This window comes from Centrocercus urophasianus, unplaced genomic scaffold (assembly GCF_019232065.1).
Source record: "Centrocercus urophasianus isolate 14NV4802_14NV808 unplaced genomic scaffold, USGS_Curo_1.0 seq_20, whole genome shotgun sequence".
In the NCBI taxonomy this organism is placed as follows: domain Eukaryota; kingdom Metazoa; phylum Chordata; class Aves; order Galliformes; family Phasianidae; genus Centrocercus; species Centrocercus urophasianus.
Genome location: NW_024884756.1, coordinates 6,868,738 through 6,889,724, shown reverse-complemented (window position 1 = coordinate 6,889,724; position 20,987 = coordinate 6,868,738). Strand labels below are relative to the sequence as shown.

Below are 20,987 nucleotides of genomic sequence, written 5' to 3'. Positions count from 1 at the left end.
GTCTTGCCATTAGTAAAGAATGGTGAGTGAGAATCTTAAATGTACAAGATATCTCCTTATTTTAGATAGGATATATTTGGTCTGGTGTAAGTGAAAATGTACAATAAACAAATACGTAACTGAAGAAATGCATATTCATGGAGAAGGAAAATTCCTCTACTGTTCCTCTGATGTGCACTTATTACTTTCCTTTGTGCAGGGTCTGGCAGGAGAAAGAGGAGAACAAGGCTCTCCAGGTCCTACAGGGTTTCAGGTATGTGCATTAATTTTTGCAAGAGGAAAACTAAACAGCCATCTCTTAATCAAATTAGGTTAGGAATACAATCAAGTGATGTTTAAGAAAAGCGTGAGAATTGATGGCAATAATATGTGGAATAATTAATGATAGCTTTCATATCAGCTGTACAGTACACTTAACTGGAAAAGGCTTAAGTGGCATTTCTGTATCCACTGAGAAAACCTGCCCTGTTTTTCAGTTCATCTTCCAGATTTTCCAAAAATGTTCCAAATGTGGAACAAAAGGATTGTTTTGATAATGAAGTATTAATTAAGTCAGTCTATGTATAGATAACATTATTTTTAGAGCTGACATGCATATGTCTGACAAATGTTGAAGAAGGACTGCTATTTTGGAGTAGGAAAACACTTGTATGCAATGTTCATGTAACTATTTTGCTTCGGGATTTCTGAGGGCATAGTCTTGTACTGTATACAGTGTCCTAAGTCTGACTTGAACTTTTCATACTTTATTAAAATATTTTATTTTTACCTATTTTTTACAGGGATTACCTGGGCCGCCAGGTCCTCCAGGTGAAGGAGGAAAGCCAGGTGATCAGGTAATCTCTGTATAATTTTTCAAGAAATAACTTTGTGAGGTAGCTTTACCTTTTCTTGTCTTTGTATTTTAATTTCCCACTCTATTTCAGAATATTTACTGATGTAGTCTAGAAGCTGTGTATGAGGACTGCTTTTGGAAAAAGTAATTACTAGAATATAGCTACCTTACTGTTCTTGGAAAATCTTCTCTTGTTCTGCGCGTGGTATTCAGAGCTTGTCATCCACTTTCACATTACTTTGGAAATTAAAATAATTATCCGTAGTTTTCACAGCTATAAGGTTATGAATATACTTTCATCCTAATGGTGAACTCTCTTCTGTGTAGGGTGTTCCTGGAGATCCTGGAGTTGTTGGTCCTTTGGGCCCCAGGGTAAGTATTTTCCTTCAGAAGTATTTGTAACAGTTTTCTGAGGTTGAAAGTTGATGCACCATGTGAAATTTGACACCCAAAATGAACGTTTTGTTTTTCTTGCCTCCAGTAGAATAATTGTAAGCATGGATATATTTAAAGGTGATGTGTTTTGTATAAAATTGACCACCTCTAATGGTTCCGTACCTCATGAAGTAGTGTTAATATCTGCTGAGTGAACAGATGTAACTCCGTAAACTATGTGGTTTACAGTCTGTGAAAAGACTGACTATTTTGCCAAGGAACATTCTATGAGATGCTTTAACAGTAAAAACATAAAGCTGTTTTTTGTTTCATCAGTTCTCCTGTGTAGGTTGCTCTGAATGTAATGCTTCCTATTTATTTCCGTGGATACTACAATAGATAAAAATGCAAAGCAGCATTAGTTGAAAGGGCAAGTTCTCAGCTATAGGATACTATTTTTCAACATTATCGCCGCCGTTAGCTACTCATTTTTCACCAGCAATGAAAAAGGGTCTTTATGCAGTACTCATAAAAATCTGTGCCAGCAGAGGTGCTCCCCATATAATGGCACTGTTGCTGGGAAATTGTTGCCTATGACATCCATGTTCCCTTGGCTTAAACAGATGGAGTCAGAAGGCACCAAATCCATGCTGTACAGTGGGTGTGATAGAACGGCCCAGCCAAGATTGGCTCCATGGTCTTCATGCTGGAATGGGGCCTGATTGTTGTCTTTTCAGACCTGATTCTGAAAGTTCAGCCTTCAGCTTAGTCCGCATCATGATGGTGTGGTCAGTGTTGATGGTTTGTCAGTGTTCCAGAAAATTGAAGGAATCTCCTTTCTTAAGGAGATTCCTTTTCCTTGCAAAAGGCAGTGTGCATCACTTTAGCCACTGAGGGCTGCATCTTGAACTTATTATTCAATGGGGAATTCACATGTGGTCACTCCAAGGACTGCCGTTTTGATTCTGACTCATAGTGGTGACACAACATCTGTTGATCATGCAATCCAGGAAACTGTCACCATCGGTCTCGTAATGGCTCAGTAGGTCCTGACCAACTTGCTATTCTTTCTATACCCTGTTTGTGGGAACAACCTCACACAAACTTTGTGATGTTACAATGTTACCACCATTGTTTCAGTGCACTGAAGCTGACATTTGGCTCTGTGCGCAGTTCCCTGGTCATAATCCTCTGGTTGGCACAGATTAATATGCTCTTCATTTCATGCTGTGAAAGTACATGACTGTCCAGAACATGGCTTATTGTTCACATTACCGTTGCTGCTGCTGAAACACACCACCCATCACCTTGTTGCGCCCACATCCACTGTATGGTCTTCACAAACATTCAGGAAGCATCAATGAATGCCAACGTGTGCCATTTTTTCCACACAGAGGAATGCAGTGACACACCTTTGCTTCATTCGCGCTTCCACGTCAGGTGCCATTCTGTCAAACTGCCCCTCTGCTGCCATCAGCCGCACGGCAACAAAATTTAGCAGGGCACTGGTGGGAAGGCTCAGCCTCTACTACTATGCCACCAACATCCACCTCTGATGCTGTGGGCCAGCGTAATGAAATAGGAGGCATTACTTTTGGAGTGGCCCTGGTAGATTTAGTTCACAGGCTCTTTTTTTATGTGGTATTTCTGTGCTCATAGTGTACTTAGGGTTTTTGCTACCAGAATTGTGCCCTGACTAGTAAATAAGTAACAAGTATCCGTTTCATAGGGAGAACGTGGCAATCCAGGGGAACGGGGAGAGCCAGGTGCATCAGGACTTCCAGGTGAAAAGGGTATGGCTGGAGGTCACGGTCCTGATGGTCCAAAGGTAAGCTGCAATGACATGCCTTGTGTAATTGTTTAGAAGCGCATCAGAGTGATTTTTATTGTGTATACTTCTCAGTAGATCAAAGGCAAAGCCATTTCTAAGCTACAAAAGAAAAAACTCTAATAATGGCTCTATTTGAAGAACTATATCAATTTACGTTAAGAGACTTGGCAGTGTTGAGTGTTTAAAAGTAAATGCTGAAAACTCCACATCTTTCCTTCACCTGCAATTGATTTAATTGGTCCTTGTGCACTAGTTACGTGAGATCTGTACACAGACGTGAGCAGTGAGAAACTAAGCATAAATAGAACATCTCTGCCCCCTATTGCTTCTACCTGCTGCTGCTTTGTATAATAAACTGATGAAGCATCAAGGTAAAGGCAGAGAGAAGCTCAAGCTTCTTTTTGTTTTGCCTGTTCTAACCACGAGTATGCACTGGTATGATTACATGCTAATGGTTTTGGAAGGACTATGGTGTTACAGTTGAATTTCCTGAGGAACACTTTGGGAAATGAGAAGTATTTGGACATGAAGAAGTTCAAAATTTAAGAGAAAATTATTACTTAATTCTCTACCCCAGAGACTTTGATACAGGCTCAACGTGTTCTGCAGCCTAGAGACACAGATACTTCTCAGATGAATAGACAATAACTTGCACTTCATTCGTTTCAGGGAAGCCCAGGTCCTAGTGGGACACCTGGTGATCCAGGCCCACCGGGTCTTCAAGGTATGCCTGGAGAAAGAGGGATTGCTGGAACTCCTGGTCCAAAGGGTGACAGAGTAAGTATTTTTGTTGTGCCAAGTAGAATCACTCATCTCTTAATATTGCATTTGTGCAGTAGCATGAACTGTTCAGCATTCAGTGTCATAACTTCGAGTTTATGGTTTTTTTCCATAGGGCGGTATAGGTGAGAAAGGTGCTGAAGGTACTGCTGGCAATGATGGGGCAAGAGTAAGTAAATCTGTAACTCTTAATAGCTGCCCTCCACGCAGAAGGTTGTTTACTGTGTTAGGGGCTACTCAGAGCAGAGTTAAAATGTACTCAATTGGGAGACATGATGAATTGATGCGTTTCCTCTGATGCTTCAACTCTGGTCAAATTTTGCGAGATAACTGTGCACAGTGCACTTGTATGCCTATTTCAAGCCTATGTTTTGTGTCGTAGGTAATTGGAGTTGAGATTTTAATGGTAAAGATTCGCAGAAGTAACGTGTTAATTTGATATTTTAGATACACAGGGAAGCTGAAGTTAGTGCTGGAGGATCATCAAGCGTAGTTGGTCAGTTTGGATGGAGAGATAGGAACTCACTTGCCTAACTATGCCATGGAGAAAGTACGCTTTAGAAGAGTGTGCGAGATGTATGAGAGTCTTCCAAAGTAATGACAGATGCTTTAAAATTAAAGCGTGAACAACTAGGATAAAAGATATTGAGGTCTTCTGTGTTAAATGGGTAAAAAAAGGACTTATTTTCTTCCTCAGAAAGCAAAATAAAGCCAGGGCTGGTATTCTGTTTTTTATCATTGGCCTTACTCATAAATGCTGTGAAGGAGAAGTTGAAGTTAGTGAAGAAGCAGAGAATTAAGGAAACAAGACTACAGAGATATGTACAGTGACTTCGGTCACTGCAAAAAGAAATGCAAGTGAATTTTAGGTATGGAGGACACAGTAAGTTTTCAGACAGAAAGAAGAATTTAAAGGAAAGAAGAAATAATGGAAATAGTATAGTTCCAGAGGTTTTGAAATAACAATTTGAAGTATCCCTTTTCTAACTTTCTTTCTACTTAATTTGTTCAAAAGGGTCTTCCCGGTCCAATAGGCCCAATGGGTCCAGCAGGGTCCACAGGAGAAAAGGTAAACAGATTTTCATGCCATTCCCTAGTCAAGTTTCTTAGTATCATCATGTTTTATTGGCGTTTTTCCTACTCATCCAATAAGTTACTGGGAATTAACTTTAAATTTTATCTTAAGGGTGAACCAGGTCCTCGAGGGCTCGTTGGTCCTCCTGGTTCTCGTGGAAACCCTGTGAGTAAATGTTCAGTTTTTACCTGACACGAATTAACAAATGTTACAAATATATAATTCTGATCCAAGCTTTGAGCATTTGTATCATTTGCTTTTATTTTTTCTTGTTTTTCTTCTTTCTTTCTTTCTTTTTTTTTTTTTTTTTTAATTTTTTTTTAATTTTTTTTAAGCCAACCTTTGTAGTTCTTGTCTTGATATTGTTCACTTGAAAAGTGTTGCCAGGTCTTGTTCCTCTGTCTTGTACTTGTTTTAGGGCAATCTTTACTTAGAGTTACCCTCACTTACCTTGATTCTCAAAGTATAACACCACTTGTAATAAAACACCACTTGTTTAAGTCTTTTTAAAAGATTGCCAATTCCAGATATTACTTTTTCCATAAAAAAAAGCACAGAGATATATCTTGATTCATTCAAAAGTGTTAATTCTTTTCATCTATTCTTCCTTTTATTTGTGATTTAGATGTCTTGATAGTTGGCTTGGATGACAAAGGAGTTAGAAGCTCAGCCCTTCTAGATTCTTCATACCAATTGGAATTGATTATGTCTCTGTCATAAATCAGAGCAATCTCAATCTCAGTTCTAGTATAAATTGAAACAGCTTGCACCCCTCTGGGGAGTGCTGGAGCTTGGCAGCCTTCAACTCCTCCCTTTGCAAAAAAACATTACGTGAAAAGACCAGCTGAAGCAGTTCACAGCCCATTCTGACCTTGCTCAGGAGTGCATCTGTGAATTGTTGGTAGATTTTTTCCCCAGATGTATCTGATTGGAATGGTAAATTCTTTAGACTGTGTTATTAGCTAATCCTGCTATTACTGGAAGTGGCTGTGAGCAGTATTACTCCTATTGTTGTTCTACTGTTTGCATATGTCTTTTGTCTCTAAATTCCAAAAGTTTATGTAGTCTTGACTACGTGGGCAGGCCTTATTGTCATAGTTAGCATCTTTTATTGTGTGATTAAATGATCATTTGATTTGGATAAATAGAGCAAGAATATAATCACGCAACAGTAAATAGCTAGCTTGCTTTCTTCTTTATTTGCTTACAAAAATTACTGTATATAAACAGACGTTTATTTTACTTTTACAATTTTTACAATTACTCTTTTTTTTAAAATAGGGCTCTCGAGGAGAAAACGGCCCAACTGGTGCTGTTGGTTTTGCTGGTCCTCCGGTATGTGTTTCGTAACACTAATGAGTTTCTTTTAGTCATGCTTTGACTTATTTGGTTTATTTTATTATGAATAATACTGCAGTGTTTTGGAATGTGAGTCACGTTTTTGTTGGAAAAGGATTTGTTTCTTTTACCCATCGTTATACGAGGTAGTGAAGAGGGCCAATGAATACCCTGGATGATTGAAAAATAGCTTAGTTGAAAAGATGATGTAATTTTTCACCAGATTTCATATCTTCATGAATACACTTAGTTGTTCCTTTGAGATTAAAATAAAACAGATTGTGAAGTGTCATCTACTGAAGGTAGTAAAATTTACTCTGTGACTAGTGGAAGATGGTATGAATTAATGGAATAAATAGAAAATTTGTGAGATTTTTAGTGAATACCTCAAACATTCCTTCACAAGGAATTAGGTGCCTGCTTTCATTATTGGGAAGAAAGGACTGGAAAAGAGAATGTCGGTTCAGTTTCTTTTACAAATGGAAAAGGTTCTGAGGAAAATACGAAATCTAAAGAGATGAAAAATATTAATCAGAAAATATTTTTAATGGGAATTCTGACTTCACAGAGTTTTCAGAAAACCATGTCATCTTCTGCAGACTGTGGTGAATGATTACGTTTCCCTTGAATTTACCTATTGAGCACTGTTTTATGTTTTATTTTGCTTTCTTGATGTTCTCTGCAAAGTGACCTGTTGGGTTAGAAGGATGTGGTATTCTCTGATCTGATGCTTCTTCTGTAATATGATTTCTTATAGGGCCCTGATGGTCAGCCAGGTGTGAAAGGTGAACCTGGGGAACCTGGACAGAAAGGAGATGCTGGATCTCCAGGACCTCAGGGGCTTGCTGGATCTCCTGGTCCACCAGTAAGTATAAGCAGCATTGTCAGAGAATAGTGTCATAGACTGATCCTGCTTAAAGTCTTCTGAATGTTCCCCATCACTCCTCTCTTTCTCCTTTGCTTATAGGGTCCTTCAGGTGTTCCTGGTCTGAAAGGTGGTCGAGGAACTCAGGGTCCCCCTGTAAGTAGATTTTATTTTTTGTGAGGTAACTGTAGACAATCTAACATGACAACTTCATGCAATGTGTGTGCCATTCCTCATCTCAGCTTGCATTTTGCAGTTTCACTAATTTGGTTAAGAGCTCTTTAGGTAACTTCAGTGCTGTATTTCTTTTAGTAAAGTTGCTGTTAAAATATGTTTTAGGGTGCTACTGGATTCCCAGGATCTGCTGGAAGAGTTGGACCTCCTGGACCTACTGTAAGTCAATTGACATTTCGGTAATAGATGTATATTATAACTCAGTCATTGAACATTTGAATAAAATAGTGTGAAGTGGGAAGCAACGTTTACCATGTGATGCTATGAAAGAGAGCAGTTTGTCAACACTGACTTATGTGACTTCACTGGATTATGTAGTGTTTAGTTAGACTTCGTGTTAGCTTCTCAAACTACTCTGCAGGGTTAACAAAGTGACAATCTTATCTATTGTTTGTTCTCTTTTTTCTTCACTGGTGACTGAGGTTAGGCAAGTTTTTGTAAAAAGGGCGAGGCCTCTGCTAGTTTCTCATTAGTGGAGTTACTCATGAGATCCATTAAAATTAAAACACAAACCCAAATCTCTCATATGTAAACATTCTTAGAAACTCTCGAGTAAAATGAAAACTTAGCTGTGGATCAACAGGTGAAGATTCATCTTCACAGAGTAATTTTTGTACGAAATAAATGGCAGTCATGGTAAGTTTGCCCAAAGGTGAAGTTTATGGAGAAACCTAATATGAATGTGAATTCCTTTAGAGGTATTTGAGAAATGAAAGAAGGCTGGTGATAGCACTCCTTTGGACCACATGACTCTCAAAACATTGAACGTGAACTTGTGTTTGATATTGGAAACCATGGCCAAAGAATGTTTTAGCAGTAGTTGTATAGCTTAAGTTAATAAATAAAAAAATAAAAGTGCATGTTAAAGGAGGGATTTGAAATTGTGATGAGGTGAGGAGGAAGGCTTGAGCATGGATATAATTTTAAAATCCTGGGAGACTAGCACCGCTGTACATCGGATTACACTATGTCTGTGCTCTGTCACACATTGTTCCTCCTGGAGTTCTTATTTAAAGTTAATAAAAAGAGCAGTCCTTGGTGGTTGTTTGTCCTGATCAGAATAATGTCCATTGAAACGAAGTTTTTAAAATGTTATTAGGGAGCTCCAGGGCCTGCTGGGCCTGTTGGTGAGCCAGGAAAAGAAGGTCCCCCAGGTCTTCGTGGTGATCCTGGTTCTCACGGTCGTGTGGGAGATCGAGGACCAGCCGGCCCCCCTGGTGGTCCTGGAGACAAGGGTGATGCAGGGGAAGATGGGCAGCCGGTATGTCCTTCTTCATGTCATTACTTCTCCCTCAACTAACTCCAGGCTTGGTCTTGTCATGTTATTGCTGCAGAAATTATGGTAGCATCATTTTATCTCCTGTGAATTTCAGGGTCCAGATGGCCCCCCAGGTCCAGCAGGAACTACTGGTCAAAGAGGTATCGTTGGTATGCCAGGACAGCGAGGGGAAAGAGGCATGCCAGGACTGCCAGGTCCTGCAGTAAGTAACAGCCCAACTGATATACCAACCTTGGATATTGTCATCATCTTTGTGGGATGAGAGCATAGCGCACCGTAATGTGAAGAGAAAACTGGAAAACATAAATTCCTGGAGTGAATGTAGAGAGAATAGTGAATAACTAAATCTCATAGAAGTGTGTGAGGTGGGAGATGTTATTTCTGATTTATTGGATGACCTGGACCTGAATTAAGAGTAAGTGGGTTATATCCTAAGGCATCTGGCTAAAATATTCTTATTTGACTTGAAACTAGACCTTTCAAAAAACACCCCAGACTATATGCTTAGGTGTCCAAAAGTCACTTGAATGTGAGTAAATGTTCTGTAACTGCTATTTCATAAATTGTGAACTACAATATTCCCATTGCCAGTTGTGCTCTTTTACTTCATTGCAGTATTTATTAAAAAGCTTCATTATCTAGGAGACAAAAACATCAAATAAAGTATCAATGAAAATGGTAGTATGGAAGTTCTGTCACTAGTGCTGGATCCACTTTATAAATCACTTTATAGTTTGACAGGTGTGAACTATTCCAGGTTAAAAGAATGTATTGGTGTGGATGAATTCAAAGTGCATTGCATTTTTCCAGTGTTGGGAAAACTTTGTCTGCTGGGGATAAGGCCGTAAGACATTGACAAAGAAATTACGTACTCATGATCTGCTCCTAGACAGACTAATGTCAAGTGAAGCTTTTAGTCAATATAACCCTATTTAAAAGTGAGTAACACAAATAAATTGCTTAAAAACATTGCAGTATATGAAATATTATTAAAAATCTATTAGAATACTAAAATGCTATAACGCGATGGAAAGCACAGCAATAACAGCAGCATGACAAAGTCCTAAGCTGCAGCAAGTGAGGATATACCCAAATGCAGCAGCCACATAAGTAGAAACAAAGGAAAGAATCTGCTTACCCTTGGGAGGTCGCAGGAATGCAGGGATCTTTGGCAAAAACCCCTTGCCTCCACTGCCGACCCTTAAATGAAGACTGGGAGAGGGTGGATCCTGGCTCCAGCCCTTCCTGTCACTCAGATGCATTGAATGATGTTGAGGGTAGTTCAGGTTCATGAGCAGTGTCTTCTAGGCATTATTTTACTTGTGCTTTCTTCTTTCAGTGATTAAAATGTTGATGTGGCATTTCTCATTTCTCTTAGGGTACACCAGGAAAACAAGGTCCCACAGGGCCCCCCGGTGATAAAGGTCCCCCAGGACCTATTGGCCAGTCTGGTGCCACTGGACCTGTAGGGGAAGCTGGTCCAGAAGTAAGTATTAGAGCCTAGGAATATGCAGAAAAAAACCCAAAAGAACAGAAAGACAAATTTCTAGTTTGTCTTGTGTGTGAGATTATGGAGCTAATCATTGGCCATATATGTTTCATAACTCTAGGGACCTGCTGGTAATGATGGTACTCCAGGACGAGATGGAGCTGTTGGAGAGCGTGTAAGAATAAGTTATTTTCTTAAATCTGTAAATCTCAATTTTATTATTGTGGTTTTTTTAGTGTTTTTTTTTTTTCATTCATTTTTCATGGAGTGAAGAATTTGCTTTAAAAGCATATTACAGCTTTGAGTAAGAAGATACTCTCAAAATTGACACCTTGCTAAGAGCACGTGTCCCTGGAAACTCAGACTTGAGTTCTTACAGAATGAATATCTTTGTAGATCACAGTTGTGAGAAAATAGATTAGGAATGCTAATGTCTCATTGCTTAGGGGAAAATACATTGAGAATGCTAACTTTTGTTGTTTTAGTGTACTTCCATTCTCTTCAGGTAAATAATATTGAAATTATGTTTTGCAGGGTGATCGTGGGGAGCCTGGCCCTGCAGGCTTACCTGGCTCTCCAGGAGGTCCTGGAACTCCAGGTCCTGTTGGACCTCCGGGAGATGCAGGTCAAAGAGGTGAAACTGTAAGTGACCAGGAGTTCTGGTTTGGTTTAAATAATCTGTTATTTTATATACGTATAGTATTGTGTCTACTTTTGTGGATTGATGCACATGTCCTCTCTGTGCATTCTTTTAGGGTTCTCGAGGGCCAGTGGGTCCCCCAGGCCGTGCAGGAAAAAGAGGTTTGCCTGTAAGTTTTCTGTGATCTCTATGATTTCATCTGAGATACTTTTAACAGGACAGAGCGTGAGAAACAGAGCCTGAATCAGAATATTGAGCAAAGCTTCAACATTAAGTGCTTTGATTTCCAAATGCTTTTCAAGTCTCTTTGGAGTGTGATGTTGTCCAGAGCATGGTGGACCTGAGTCAGTAATTGGCTATGATCTGTCTGGCAGTTCACATTAGGAGTGCAGGAATGAATGCTAAAGGCAGATTATTAGATCAAAATGGCAGAAATATAAAAGACAAAAAAAAAAAAAATCACCTGTTCCCATGAAACTGCCTTATTCAGCTTAGAGGAATCTGAATTCAATCCAATAGAAAAGAAAACAAACCCCATCTTTTTGTGTTACGTAATTCTTTTATAATCCAACATTGGAGAAAAACGAATTGCAAACTTGGGAAATTGAAAGAATGTTGTCCAGAGCCTAAGCAGAAGTTGTATGACTGAAAGAAAGTTAGTGATAATGATGCCGTTGATAAACTATTTGGTATTTGGCACTGAGAAATTTAGCATGAAACTTGTGATAAGAAACATAGAACTGAGAGCACGAGCCATTTTTTTTTCAATGATTCTTGAATTAGTATGGGAATTTTCAATCTAAAATGACAAGAGTGAAATTGACAGCAGGAGAACCCAGCCATTTGTACCAGGGAGCCCAGACACTTTTGTCTGCAGTTAGGCAGTGTAACTTCACTTGTACTTCAATCATAAGCAAGGCAAAAGGAGCTTCAAGAATTGGAAGTGCGACACGGGGGCTTCCTGTTTATTGTCACAAGCCTGTGAAAGGTTTGTAATACTTCAGTCTTGCCCATGGAAATAATTTCCTATGTCCAGTAAGACAAAGATGTTTCTCAGTGTAAATTTCATGGTGTAAGATATTTAGTAGTGTTATTACGGTTTTCTGTCTTTTTTTACTGTATTAGGAAGTTAAGCAGACTAAGCTGATTATCACACTCGTAATTAAGTGTTACACAGTTTTTGTAATTGTTTGCTTATGCTTTGGTAACAATTACAATTCCTGGAACTGCCTCAGCATCATGTTCTTTTTATCTTTAGAAGTGAGGGAGTTCTGAATGCAGCATGTAAAAGAAAAGGAGTGGGGTTTTTTTTGTTGTTTTGTTTTGTTTCCCAGTTTGAAATTTTACGTATAATTACTGATTGTTACAGGGTCCCCAAGGGCCTCGTGGTGACAAAGGTGACAATGGAGATCGAGGTGACAGGGGCCAGAAAGGACACCGAGGTTTCACTGGGCTTCAAGGTCTTCCTGGTCCTCCTGTAAGCTGTTTTGTTTATACTGTAATCATGTTTTCATGGCAGTTAAACCATGTGGTAGAAGCGTAATAAAAAACAAAAACAAAAACTCACGAAGGAATAAAAAAAAACACAATTTTTTTTTTTTTTTTTTTCTCATTAGGTATTTTTGGTTGGCCTGTTGGCCTGCACTCGCTAATTATTTTTATTGCAATATTACAATACTACTTGGTAGTGAAATAAACCTTTGCTTTGCGAGAACTGCACTCTACTATTCAGAATTTGGTCCCTTTGGGTAATTACATTAGAATGCGGAGTATTTTTTTGACGCTGTATTTTAACAGTCAGGAAATCAAATCCAAAATCTCGTGAGGACTATGACAGTCCCCTCTCTCTTTCTCTCCAGTACTTGTAAGAACTTCATGAATTCAGTGGCAGTTGATTGGAAGTAAAACGGAAAATTTTTTGACGGCTGGTCACTGATCCTGTGTAAGAGCTGAATGTTTCAACCAGTAGGCAAAGAGTCAGTCAAAAAAAGCCCATCAAAACAAATGAAGCACCATGTGAAGCATCTTTGGACTTCATAATAGCACTGATTGTACATGGCATGAAGCAAGCCTGTTCTGCAGAAACACTTTATCAGTGTACCTAAGCACCGTTCTTCTATTCGTTTGAATTGAGATTGCTGTTGTTGCCATGTCTTAGTGAAAAAGAGAATAAGATGAAAACTAATCAGGAGAAGGAAAGGTACTTGCCCTTGTTAAAATGTAATATAAATATAGTCACACACTAAGGTCTATATTGCACAGTGTCTTTTTAAGACTAAAAGAACGTGCTTTAAATGTCACAATTATAATTTTTTTCTGTTTAGGGCCCTATTGGTGAACAGGGTAGTCCTGGGATTCCAGGCCCATTTGGTCCTCGGGTGAGTATAAAGATTCAGTCTGGGACTTTTTCCCATTTGTTTTTTCCACAATTAGATTTCTATTTCAGTTTCATTTTTAATTTTCTGACTTTTATTGATGTTAGTATTATGGGTTTATTGCCATATCTTTTGCTGAGAGATTTACCTTGCTAAATAAATGAGGCTTAACATAAAATGTAGTTAGATGAAAATAGCTAAGAAAAGAAAGTTATATGAAGAGAGCTAGATGAGAAGTTCAGGATCTGCAGTCTCTTTATACAGACACCTACGCTACACCTGATGCAAAACCACATACGTGGCCGTTCTACTTCTTGGACTTCACTATACCCTGGGGAAATAGTGAAAAAGTGCCCTTTTAACAAGGGCAAGGAGAAGTATGATTCTTGGTGTGTTCTTGAGTAACGGGATGTCTCTGGGTCTGTATGAATGTGGGCATACAGCGGCTGCTCTAAGATGTAGCATTTGAAGTTGGACTTAAATCTTTCAGGCAAAGGTAGTCACTGAATTCAAAGTGTGTTGTCTGAGGTGACTGACTTTGGAAGAATATTGAAACTGCCTTTTTAGCATTAAAGAACAAAAATGATGATTTTTGAAGTTTGGTAACACAAATAATTGTAGTGAAGTTTTAAGGCTCTTCTCACTGGTGCCCAGCGATAAGACAAGGAGCTTCAGGTGCAAACTGGAACACAAGTAGTTCCATATGAACATGAGGAAAAACTTTTCACTTAGAGTTACAGAACACTGCAGCGCAGGCTGCCCAGAGAGATTGTGGATTCTCCTGTTCTGGAGATATTAAAAACCTGCCCAGAACCTTCCAGTGGAACCTGCTGTAGGGGATGTGCTTTAGCGAGGCGTTGAACTGGGGGAGCTCCAGAAGTCCATTCCAGCCCCAACAATTGTGAAATTCTGTGATTGTTTGTAGAAAGGTGGTTTTGTATAACTTTGTTGTTCAGTGCTAAAATAGGTTTCTTCTTTCTCCAATTTCGTGTAGGGTCCTCCAGGTCCAGTTGGTCCATCAGGCAAAGATGGAAGTCCTGGACCACTAGGGCCAATCGGGCCTCCTGGTGTTAGAGGAAGTGTAGGAGAAGCTGGACCTGAGGTAAGTTGATGGAAATAGGTTACTTTAAAATAATGAGATTTTTTTTTTTTTACGGTACATTGCAGCTTTATCAAACATCCACATACTCCAGACACATCGTGATACTGAATACAGTTTCTCCAACAGCTAACTGGGGTGACCATGCAACAAAAGGGCTAATATCTCATTCATTATCTTCTGAACCTCTTGACATCCCCCGTCTTAATCACCAAGATTTCCAGCAGCTTGCTCTATCATGCTTTGCATTCAGGAAATTCTTCAGTCCATTAATCCCAGCACAAACTAATACTGAGCTCAGCTGACCTTCAGACTGAAGTTTTAAGCCACTGACAATGAGCAAATAAAAAAACTCTGCTTTGGCCAAAGTCTTAAACTTCTCTAAATCCAGCAGGCATATTACAAATTTATTAATTAATGATACCCTAATTTATAAAACATACGTTATATCATCCCCAGAAGGATAGTTAGAAACTGGAGGGATTTGAGAAAGGGGTGGCACGGGTGATTGTGTGAAGAATTAAGAAATGATGTTGCTCGTTTTGAGAAATAAGGCAGAAAAGGTAGAGCAAATGTTCCTAAACTAACAAACAAGAGAAGGCATTTTCAGCTGTTTATTTCTGCATCATAGAATAAACATTCATGATGTTTCCTGTCTTTATCACGTGCTAATATTTACTCTATTTCATTTTAATTTCTACCAATTATTAGTATTTCAATTTGTGTTGAAACATCAACAGTGAATGAATACTCTGTGTAGAATAAAATGTGTATCTAAATAGCTCTTTAGTATAATGAGGCAATACAAGAAATACTGCATAGCAATATTTTCAGTCTTGCTTCTCATGTTGACTTGCATGCAAGTAATTGGAACAAAAAATGAATAAATGTTGAATGTTTCATTTAAGAGATGCAGCATATATTTGTTTGGCTGTATGCTCTATCGTAATTTGGAATGCTAGTTGTGAATTTTGAAGTAATTAACCTCAAAGGAAGTGCCACATTATAATATACCATCTCATGTACCAGAGCATCAGGCTTACAGTGTGGGTACATTGCAGGCCAAAGAGCTCTCGAAACGTGCAGGTGGACATATAATGCTTGCTGACAGATATCTTATTTATCTCAAGACTCAGTTGCCTCTGTAGATATCACAGTCCAGGTGGACAGACAGACCTCAACATTAGGAAAAATATTGTTTTTTGGAAAAATACTTGCTGTTCCAAGTCAGGATGATGTGGATTCTCATTCACATTTTGGTGATCTGTTGCCAGAAAGCTCAGAACTGTGCAGGATAAATGTATAGGTATTTCTGTTTCCAAATTTTCCTTCCAGGTTTTACTAATTGAAAGTGTGCTTGAGCTGACTCATAGAAGGCAGGAATTTTAGATTGCTCTGAAAATTGCTTGCAGCTGTGTGGAAATAAAGCTGTTAGACTGGGATTTGAGAACAAGGAGGGACAAATGACTTAAAAAAAACTGGAATCAAGAGGCTTTGATGACTTCTTCCAGCTGTTGTCTGAAAGCTAAATTGAGAAGAATTTGAGCAAGATATTAAGACAGACAGTGAAAATGTGAAGCAGGGTGCAACTCTAATCTTAGAATGCAGTACCTCGTGTGCAGTGCTAACCTCTTTTCTCTGTTCTTGGAAGCGTGCAGTGTTTACCTATATGTGAATTTTTCCTCCATGTCAGAGTGAATGGCCCCAAAGTTTTGTTGTTCAGTGATTTGCTTCTCTGTCATTTTACTCTGTATTTACTCTGTTGTACCTCTATTGCTATTTTTTTTGTTGTTGTGTTGTACTTCAGGGTCCACCAGGTGATCCTGGCCCTCCTGGTCCCCCAGGCCCTCCAGGTCACCTCACTGCTGCCATCGGTGACATCATGGGACACTATGATGATGCTATGGCAGATCCGCTACCAGAGTTTACTGAAGATGAAGCAGCTCCTGATGACCACAATAAAACAGACCCAGGAGTCCATGCCACGCTGAAGTCACTGAGCAGCCAGATTGAGACTATGCGCAGCCCAGACGGTTCGAAGAAACACCCGGCACGGACTTGTGATGACCTGAAACTGTGCCACCCATCCAAGAAGAGTGGTGAGTGTAAACATGCCATAAGAGTCTGTCTTATTTCCAGTGTATACTTAGTCATGAAAAAAGCATGTAGTTTTGAGTTCGGTCTAATCTGGCATGAACACTAGGAACTCAAAAACTTCTCCCACACAGGAAAGTATTTCTTCTTGCCTATTAGATATATATTCTAATACATGCCAATTTATTCATTTGGTATATAGAATGGAATCATTAAGGTTGAAATAGACTGCTAAGATCATCCAGTCCAACCATCAGCCTGTCACCACTATGTGCACTAACTGTGTCCTTCGGTGCCACATCTCCGTGTTTCTTGGGCATCTCCAGGGTCAGTGACTCCACCACGTCCCTGGGCAGCCCGTTCCAATGCCTCACCACTCCTTCTGAGAAGAGATTCTTCTTATATCCAATCCAAATGCCTTTGGCACAACTTAATGCCATTCCCTTTAGTCCTGTCGCTGGTTACGTGGGAGAAGAGGTGACCCCCTTCTTTCATATTTTTATGTATTTTTACATGTAAAATAGTTCTTACTTCATGGCGGTCGGCTTCTGGAAGTTACCAGCAGGTAGTAAGGAAATACTGCTTAGATGATGACAGAGATAGATAGTTACATCAGTTGTGAATATTTGCTTAATTGCTATTAGCTCAAAATATTACTACTCAAAATAGGATTGATGACATATGACTTCGTTCCATCTGGAGTTTTTGCTGCTGCTGCTTACTGGCAGTTGGTAGGTGGTAAAATGCTAACGTGACAGTTGGAGTTTCCCTAATTAATATGAGTTGCCACTGATAGACTGGAAGGCAGATGGTTTTTGTACCCCCTACCATCTTTTCCCTTTTCCCTTGTTTTCTGGTGCACTGCCACCAGCATCAACATTAGGAGAGGCATCTGCAGCAAAAATTTGTCTAACCCTTACTTGTTCTCTGTGCACTTGGAGCGGCCAGGAGCTTTGAAATAGCTTTGAGCAACTTTAACCTTGAACAACTGTCAAGTCTTGATTCCTCAGTTGGGAAATATTTGAAAGGCTGATTGGCTTGCATCTGGCATGACTTTAAAGCGAAGTGCATGTCAATATTGGGTGGTTACATGAAGCGAATGCTTGTTTTTCCTTGTGTTTTGTACTGTCGAGGCATTGTTTTGTTTGTATCTTCCCTACTGTTCTAAGAATCGTGGCAATATAACAGAATTTTATATTTTATATCCTTGGCAGGTGAATATTGGATTGATCCTAATCAGGGATGTGTTGAAGATGCTATAAAAGTATACTGCAACATGGAAACTGGAGAGACCTGCATTTCTGCAAATCCATCAACTATTCCACGTAAAACATGGTGGGCCAGCAGATCATCTGACTTGAAGCCCATTTGGTACGGCCTTGATATGAACAGGGGATCGCAGGTAACTAAATGTATTTAGTTTCAAGAATTAGCTACTTGTGATGAACATTATTTCCTTTTGATGTAGAATTTCATCTGCTCTACCGAGCAAATTTGATTTCAATTACAACATTTTGTTTCTTGATTTGACTGACTTATACACAATTATTTGTTATTATACAGTTATTATAGAAAGGGAAAAAATTGTACATCTAAGGCAGGACTGATCTGCCACTGCTGGTAGATGTTTATTTCTCTTGGCCCTAAAAATTTTCAGCCCTAAAAATTGTCAGCTCTTCTGACAATCTACTTTAGAAACTTAGTATATTTGTCCCTAATGTGTATGTTTGCCCTAATACGTGACTGCAGTTGCTCCTGTTTTAATTGAATTCTACGCTTTCTGAAAGAAAGCTCTTTACTGCTGAAAGCTACAAGACTCACTTGAAATTCTCTCAGTGAATCTATTTTTGTAGAAAATAAGGCTGTCATTAGTTTTCAAGTACTCAATGCTGAGTCTGTCAGTTTCTAGGCAAACAAAAACTTTGTCCTTAGCTTTCTGTTCAGTTTTCTCTCTGTGATAAGCCCGCTTCCTAAGTTAGGCTGAACTCTCCTGCTAAGTGAAGAAATTCATGCTATATAAAACATATAATTAATTGACCACCTTTTAATAATTTTCATTCCTGGTTCATTAAATTAAAAACAAATATATTTTCAGTTGTTATTTCACATAGCGCAATTAAATATCTTAAAAATGAACAGGTAATGGGTAAATATAATAGGGATTTTATCAATCAGAGAGTTCCTGTTGACAGGTTAGAGTTTCGAACAGATGTAGCATTAAGAAAATATGTGGCATTGATTGCTTTTTTTGAGATGCTTTCACTTACTGTGAAGTTTTGGAGAACTTTGCTTGAACCAAGAGGTTACAGTTGACATTTAGCTGCCCGCAGTGCTACATAAAGAGGTTTTTTGTTTTGTTTTGAAGTACTGTGCTCTTTGGAGGAAGAAATCAGCTTTTAAGTTGGAGAAGAGGAGGCTCCGGGGAGACTTTGTTGTGGCCTTCCAATACTGGAAGAGAGCATGTGAACAGGAGGGGAACGGCTGTTTATGAGTGTGGATAGTGACAGGACAAGGGGGAATGGTTTTAAACTGAGACGGGGGAGGTTTAGATTAGATATTAGGAGGAAGTTTTTCACTCAGAGGGCGGTGAAGCACTGGAACAGGTTGCCCAAGGAGGCTGTGGATGCCCCATCCCTGGAGGCATTCAAGGCCAGGCTGGATGTGGCTCTGGGCAGCCTGGTCTGGCAGTCGGCAACTCTGCACGTAGCAGGGGGGGTCGAAACTAGATGATCACTGTGGTCCTTTTCAACCCAGGCCATTCTGTAATTCTGCGATTTTGAGTAAAACTGTAAAAGAATATTTCATTTTTGAAAACGCTGCCCGATTTGGTAGCTCGCGTTAGAAACTGTTTAGTAGTTATATGCACTTACTACAGATGCTAATTAATACACGTCTGATGTTTCTAAGCAAAGATAACATTTTATAATAAATGACAGCGGTGACATGCAGGATTTTCTTTTTTCTTTGCCAGTTCCAGTGAAACGTTTTCATTTTTAGTCTTTCTTAACTTTTTTCTATGGTGTAACGATTCACTAAGCACAAATCAAATGAAATCTTCTCAAGAGGGGAAAAACTGTTAAGAATTCAGACATTGTTGTCATTCGTAGTAATACTGCTATAATGTTTTTTAGAAACAATGGCACATCATAAAACATTAATATTTTTGCAGAAGCTAAATATGTGATGGATACCTATATGCAGAATTTATGTAGTCAAACTGGCTGTTTGTGACATTTCTACATGCGATACGTGACCTGTAGAAAACCACCTACTGCAGTTGCAATAAAGTGGGTACACTATAAAAGGACTTTCTCAGCTTGACTTTTCTCATTCCAGTTGAGGTTGTTGTAAAGCACTATTTCATTCCGCCTTTCTGTTGTTCAGCTTCAGAGCTTAATGGTCAAAATTCTCCCAAAACGATCCCTGCTGCAGGCTATCAGTTTCCTCATCCTTAGCATCCAAGAAATTAAGAAAGAAATCACTCTTAGATTTTATGTAGTAAAGCTCCTGCTAGTTGTATCTGGGAAGAGTTACAGCAATGATGTTTATAAAATTCACAAGCTGTTATTGAATTTTTTATGAATGGTGATCTATTTCGTGTCTTCTCAGTTTGTGTACGGGGATACAGCTGTCACTCAAATGACATTCCTGCGCCTCCTGTCCAAGGAAGCTTCCCAGAATATCACTTACCTCTGTAAGAACAGCATTGGGTACATGGATGACCAAACCAAAAACCTGAAGAAAGCTGTTGTTCTGAAAGGGGCCAATGACCTGGAGATCAAGGCAGAGGGAAACAGCCGATTCAGATACACTGTTCTTCACGACAGCTGTTCTGTAAGTTGCCTTTCTGTTCTTGGCATGGAAGAACAGGACTTCTAGCTTTTGATGGTGGCAATTCTTGATTTGGAAAGCAATCCATAGAATAAGAAAAATATAATGCTGCAGAATTTCACCAAGAGTTACAGAAGTACCTGAATAGGCATTTTACTGCAGTTCTCAGTATGTGTAATCAATGTCTTTAGAGGATATTTTTAAATTACTAGTTATTAGTCAGCATGCTGAGGATATGTATCTTCCCGATTTGCAATTTTGCAAACAATATTTATTACTTCTGTGTGAAATCTCATACATTGAATAATCTCAAGCATTGGTCTGCCAAGTGGGTAGGATTACTGTGGCAGTACTCTAGAGAAAATTCTTTGGTATTTAGTTATTTCAGACCGACTGAAATGGAGAGGAAAATGTTCCTTCCCCAGAAAGTTTTAGTAGCCTTAAATCCAGTGAGTGAGTATAGTGTAGATTTTGTCAATAGCATTCTCAGCTAAATCCAAGAGATGGGCAAAATTTGACTAAAATTAGTCTTGCACTTGATATAAATCAGAATACTCTCTGTGTTTTAAAGGAATGTACTTCAAGTATGCGCGTGCAGGTACATATACACAGAAAGAAGAAATTAATAATGAAAGGAAAAATCAATCCATCTTGAGGGGGGAATCCTCCTGTATCATTTGGACAGGTCTGTTCATCACTATGAAAGCGAGACATATATGTTCTAAAATAAGGTACAGTGCAGAGAGGAGAGGATTGCTCAGCAGAGGTACAGTGAGATAATCCTGAAATATCCCAGACAGTTGACTCACCCAGCTGGACTTTAGATGAGATCTGGATTAATTTTTCT

At 39.0% G+C, this 20,987-nt stretch overlaps 1 protein-coding gene across 2 annotated transcripts in view; it reads left to right on the top strand.

Moving 5' to 3' along the window:
• The window catches only part of COL5A2 (collagen type V alpha 2 chain), a 165,297-nt gene that overhangs the window by 142,522 nt on the left and 1,788 nt on the right, over positions 1-20,987 (top strand). For both annotated transcript variants that reach the window (XM_042822469.1, XM_042822468.1), the window contains 24 exons: positions 200-253; positions 783-836; positions 1,163-1,207; positions 2,940-3,038; positions 3,711-3,818; positions 3,937-3,990; positions 4,837-4,890; positions 5,008-5,061; positions 6,178-6,231; positions 6,992-7,099; positions 7,202-7,255; positions 7,439-7,492; positions 8,433-8,594; positions 8,707-8,814; positions 9,991-10,098; positions 10,223-10,276; positions 10,636-10,743; positions 10,857-10,910; positions 12,111-12,218; positions 13,066-13,119; positions 14,111-14,218; positions 16,023-16,314; positions 17,524-17,711; positions 19,919-20,143. In XM_042822469.1, the coding sequence (XP_042678403.1) occupies positions 200-253; positions 783-836; positions 1,163-1,207; positions 2,940-3,038; positions 3,711-3,818; positions 3,937-3,990; positions 4,837-4,890; positions 5,008-5,061; positions 6,178-6,231; positions 6,992-7,099; positions 7,202-7,255; positions 7,439-7,492; positions 8,433-8,594; positions 8,707-8,814; positions 9,991-10,098; positions 10,223-10,276; positions 10,636-10,743; positions 10,857-10,910; positions 12,111-12,218; positions 13,066-13,119; positions 14,111-14,218; positions 16,023-16,314; positions 17,524-17,711; positions 19,919-20,143 (2,361 nt within the window). The remainder of the gene's footprint in view (positions 1-199; positions 254-782; positions 837-1,162; positions 1,208-2,939; positions 3,039-3,710; positions 3,819-3,936; positions 3,991-4,836; positions 4,891-5,007; positions 5,062-6,177; positions 6,232-6,991; positions 7,100-7,201; positions 7,256-7,438; positions 7,493-8,432; positions 8,595-8,706; positions 8,815-9,990; positions 10,099-10,222; positions 10,277-10,635; positions 10,744-10,856; positions 10,911-12,110; positions 12,219-13,065; positions 13,120-14,110; positions 14,219-16,022; positions 16,315-17,523; positions 17,712-19,918; positions 20,144-20,987) is intronic.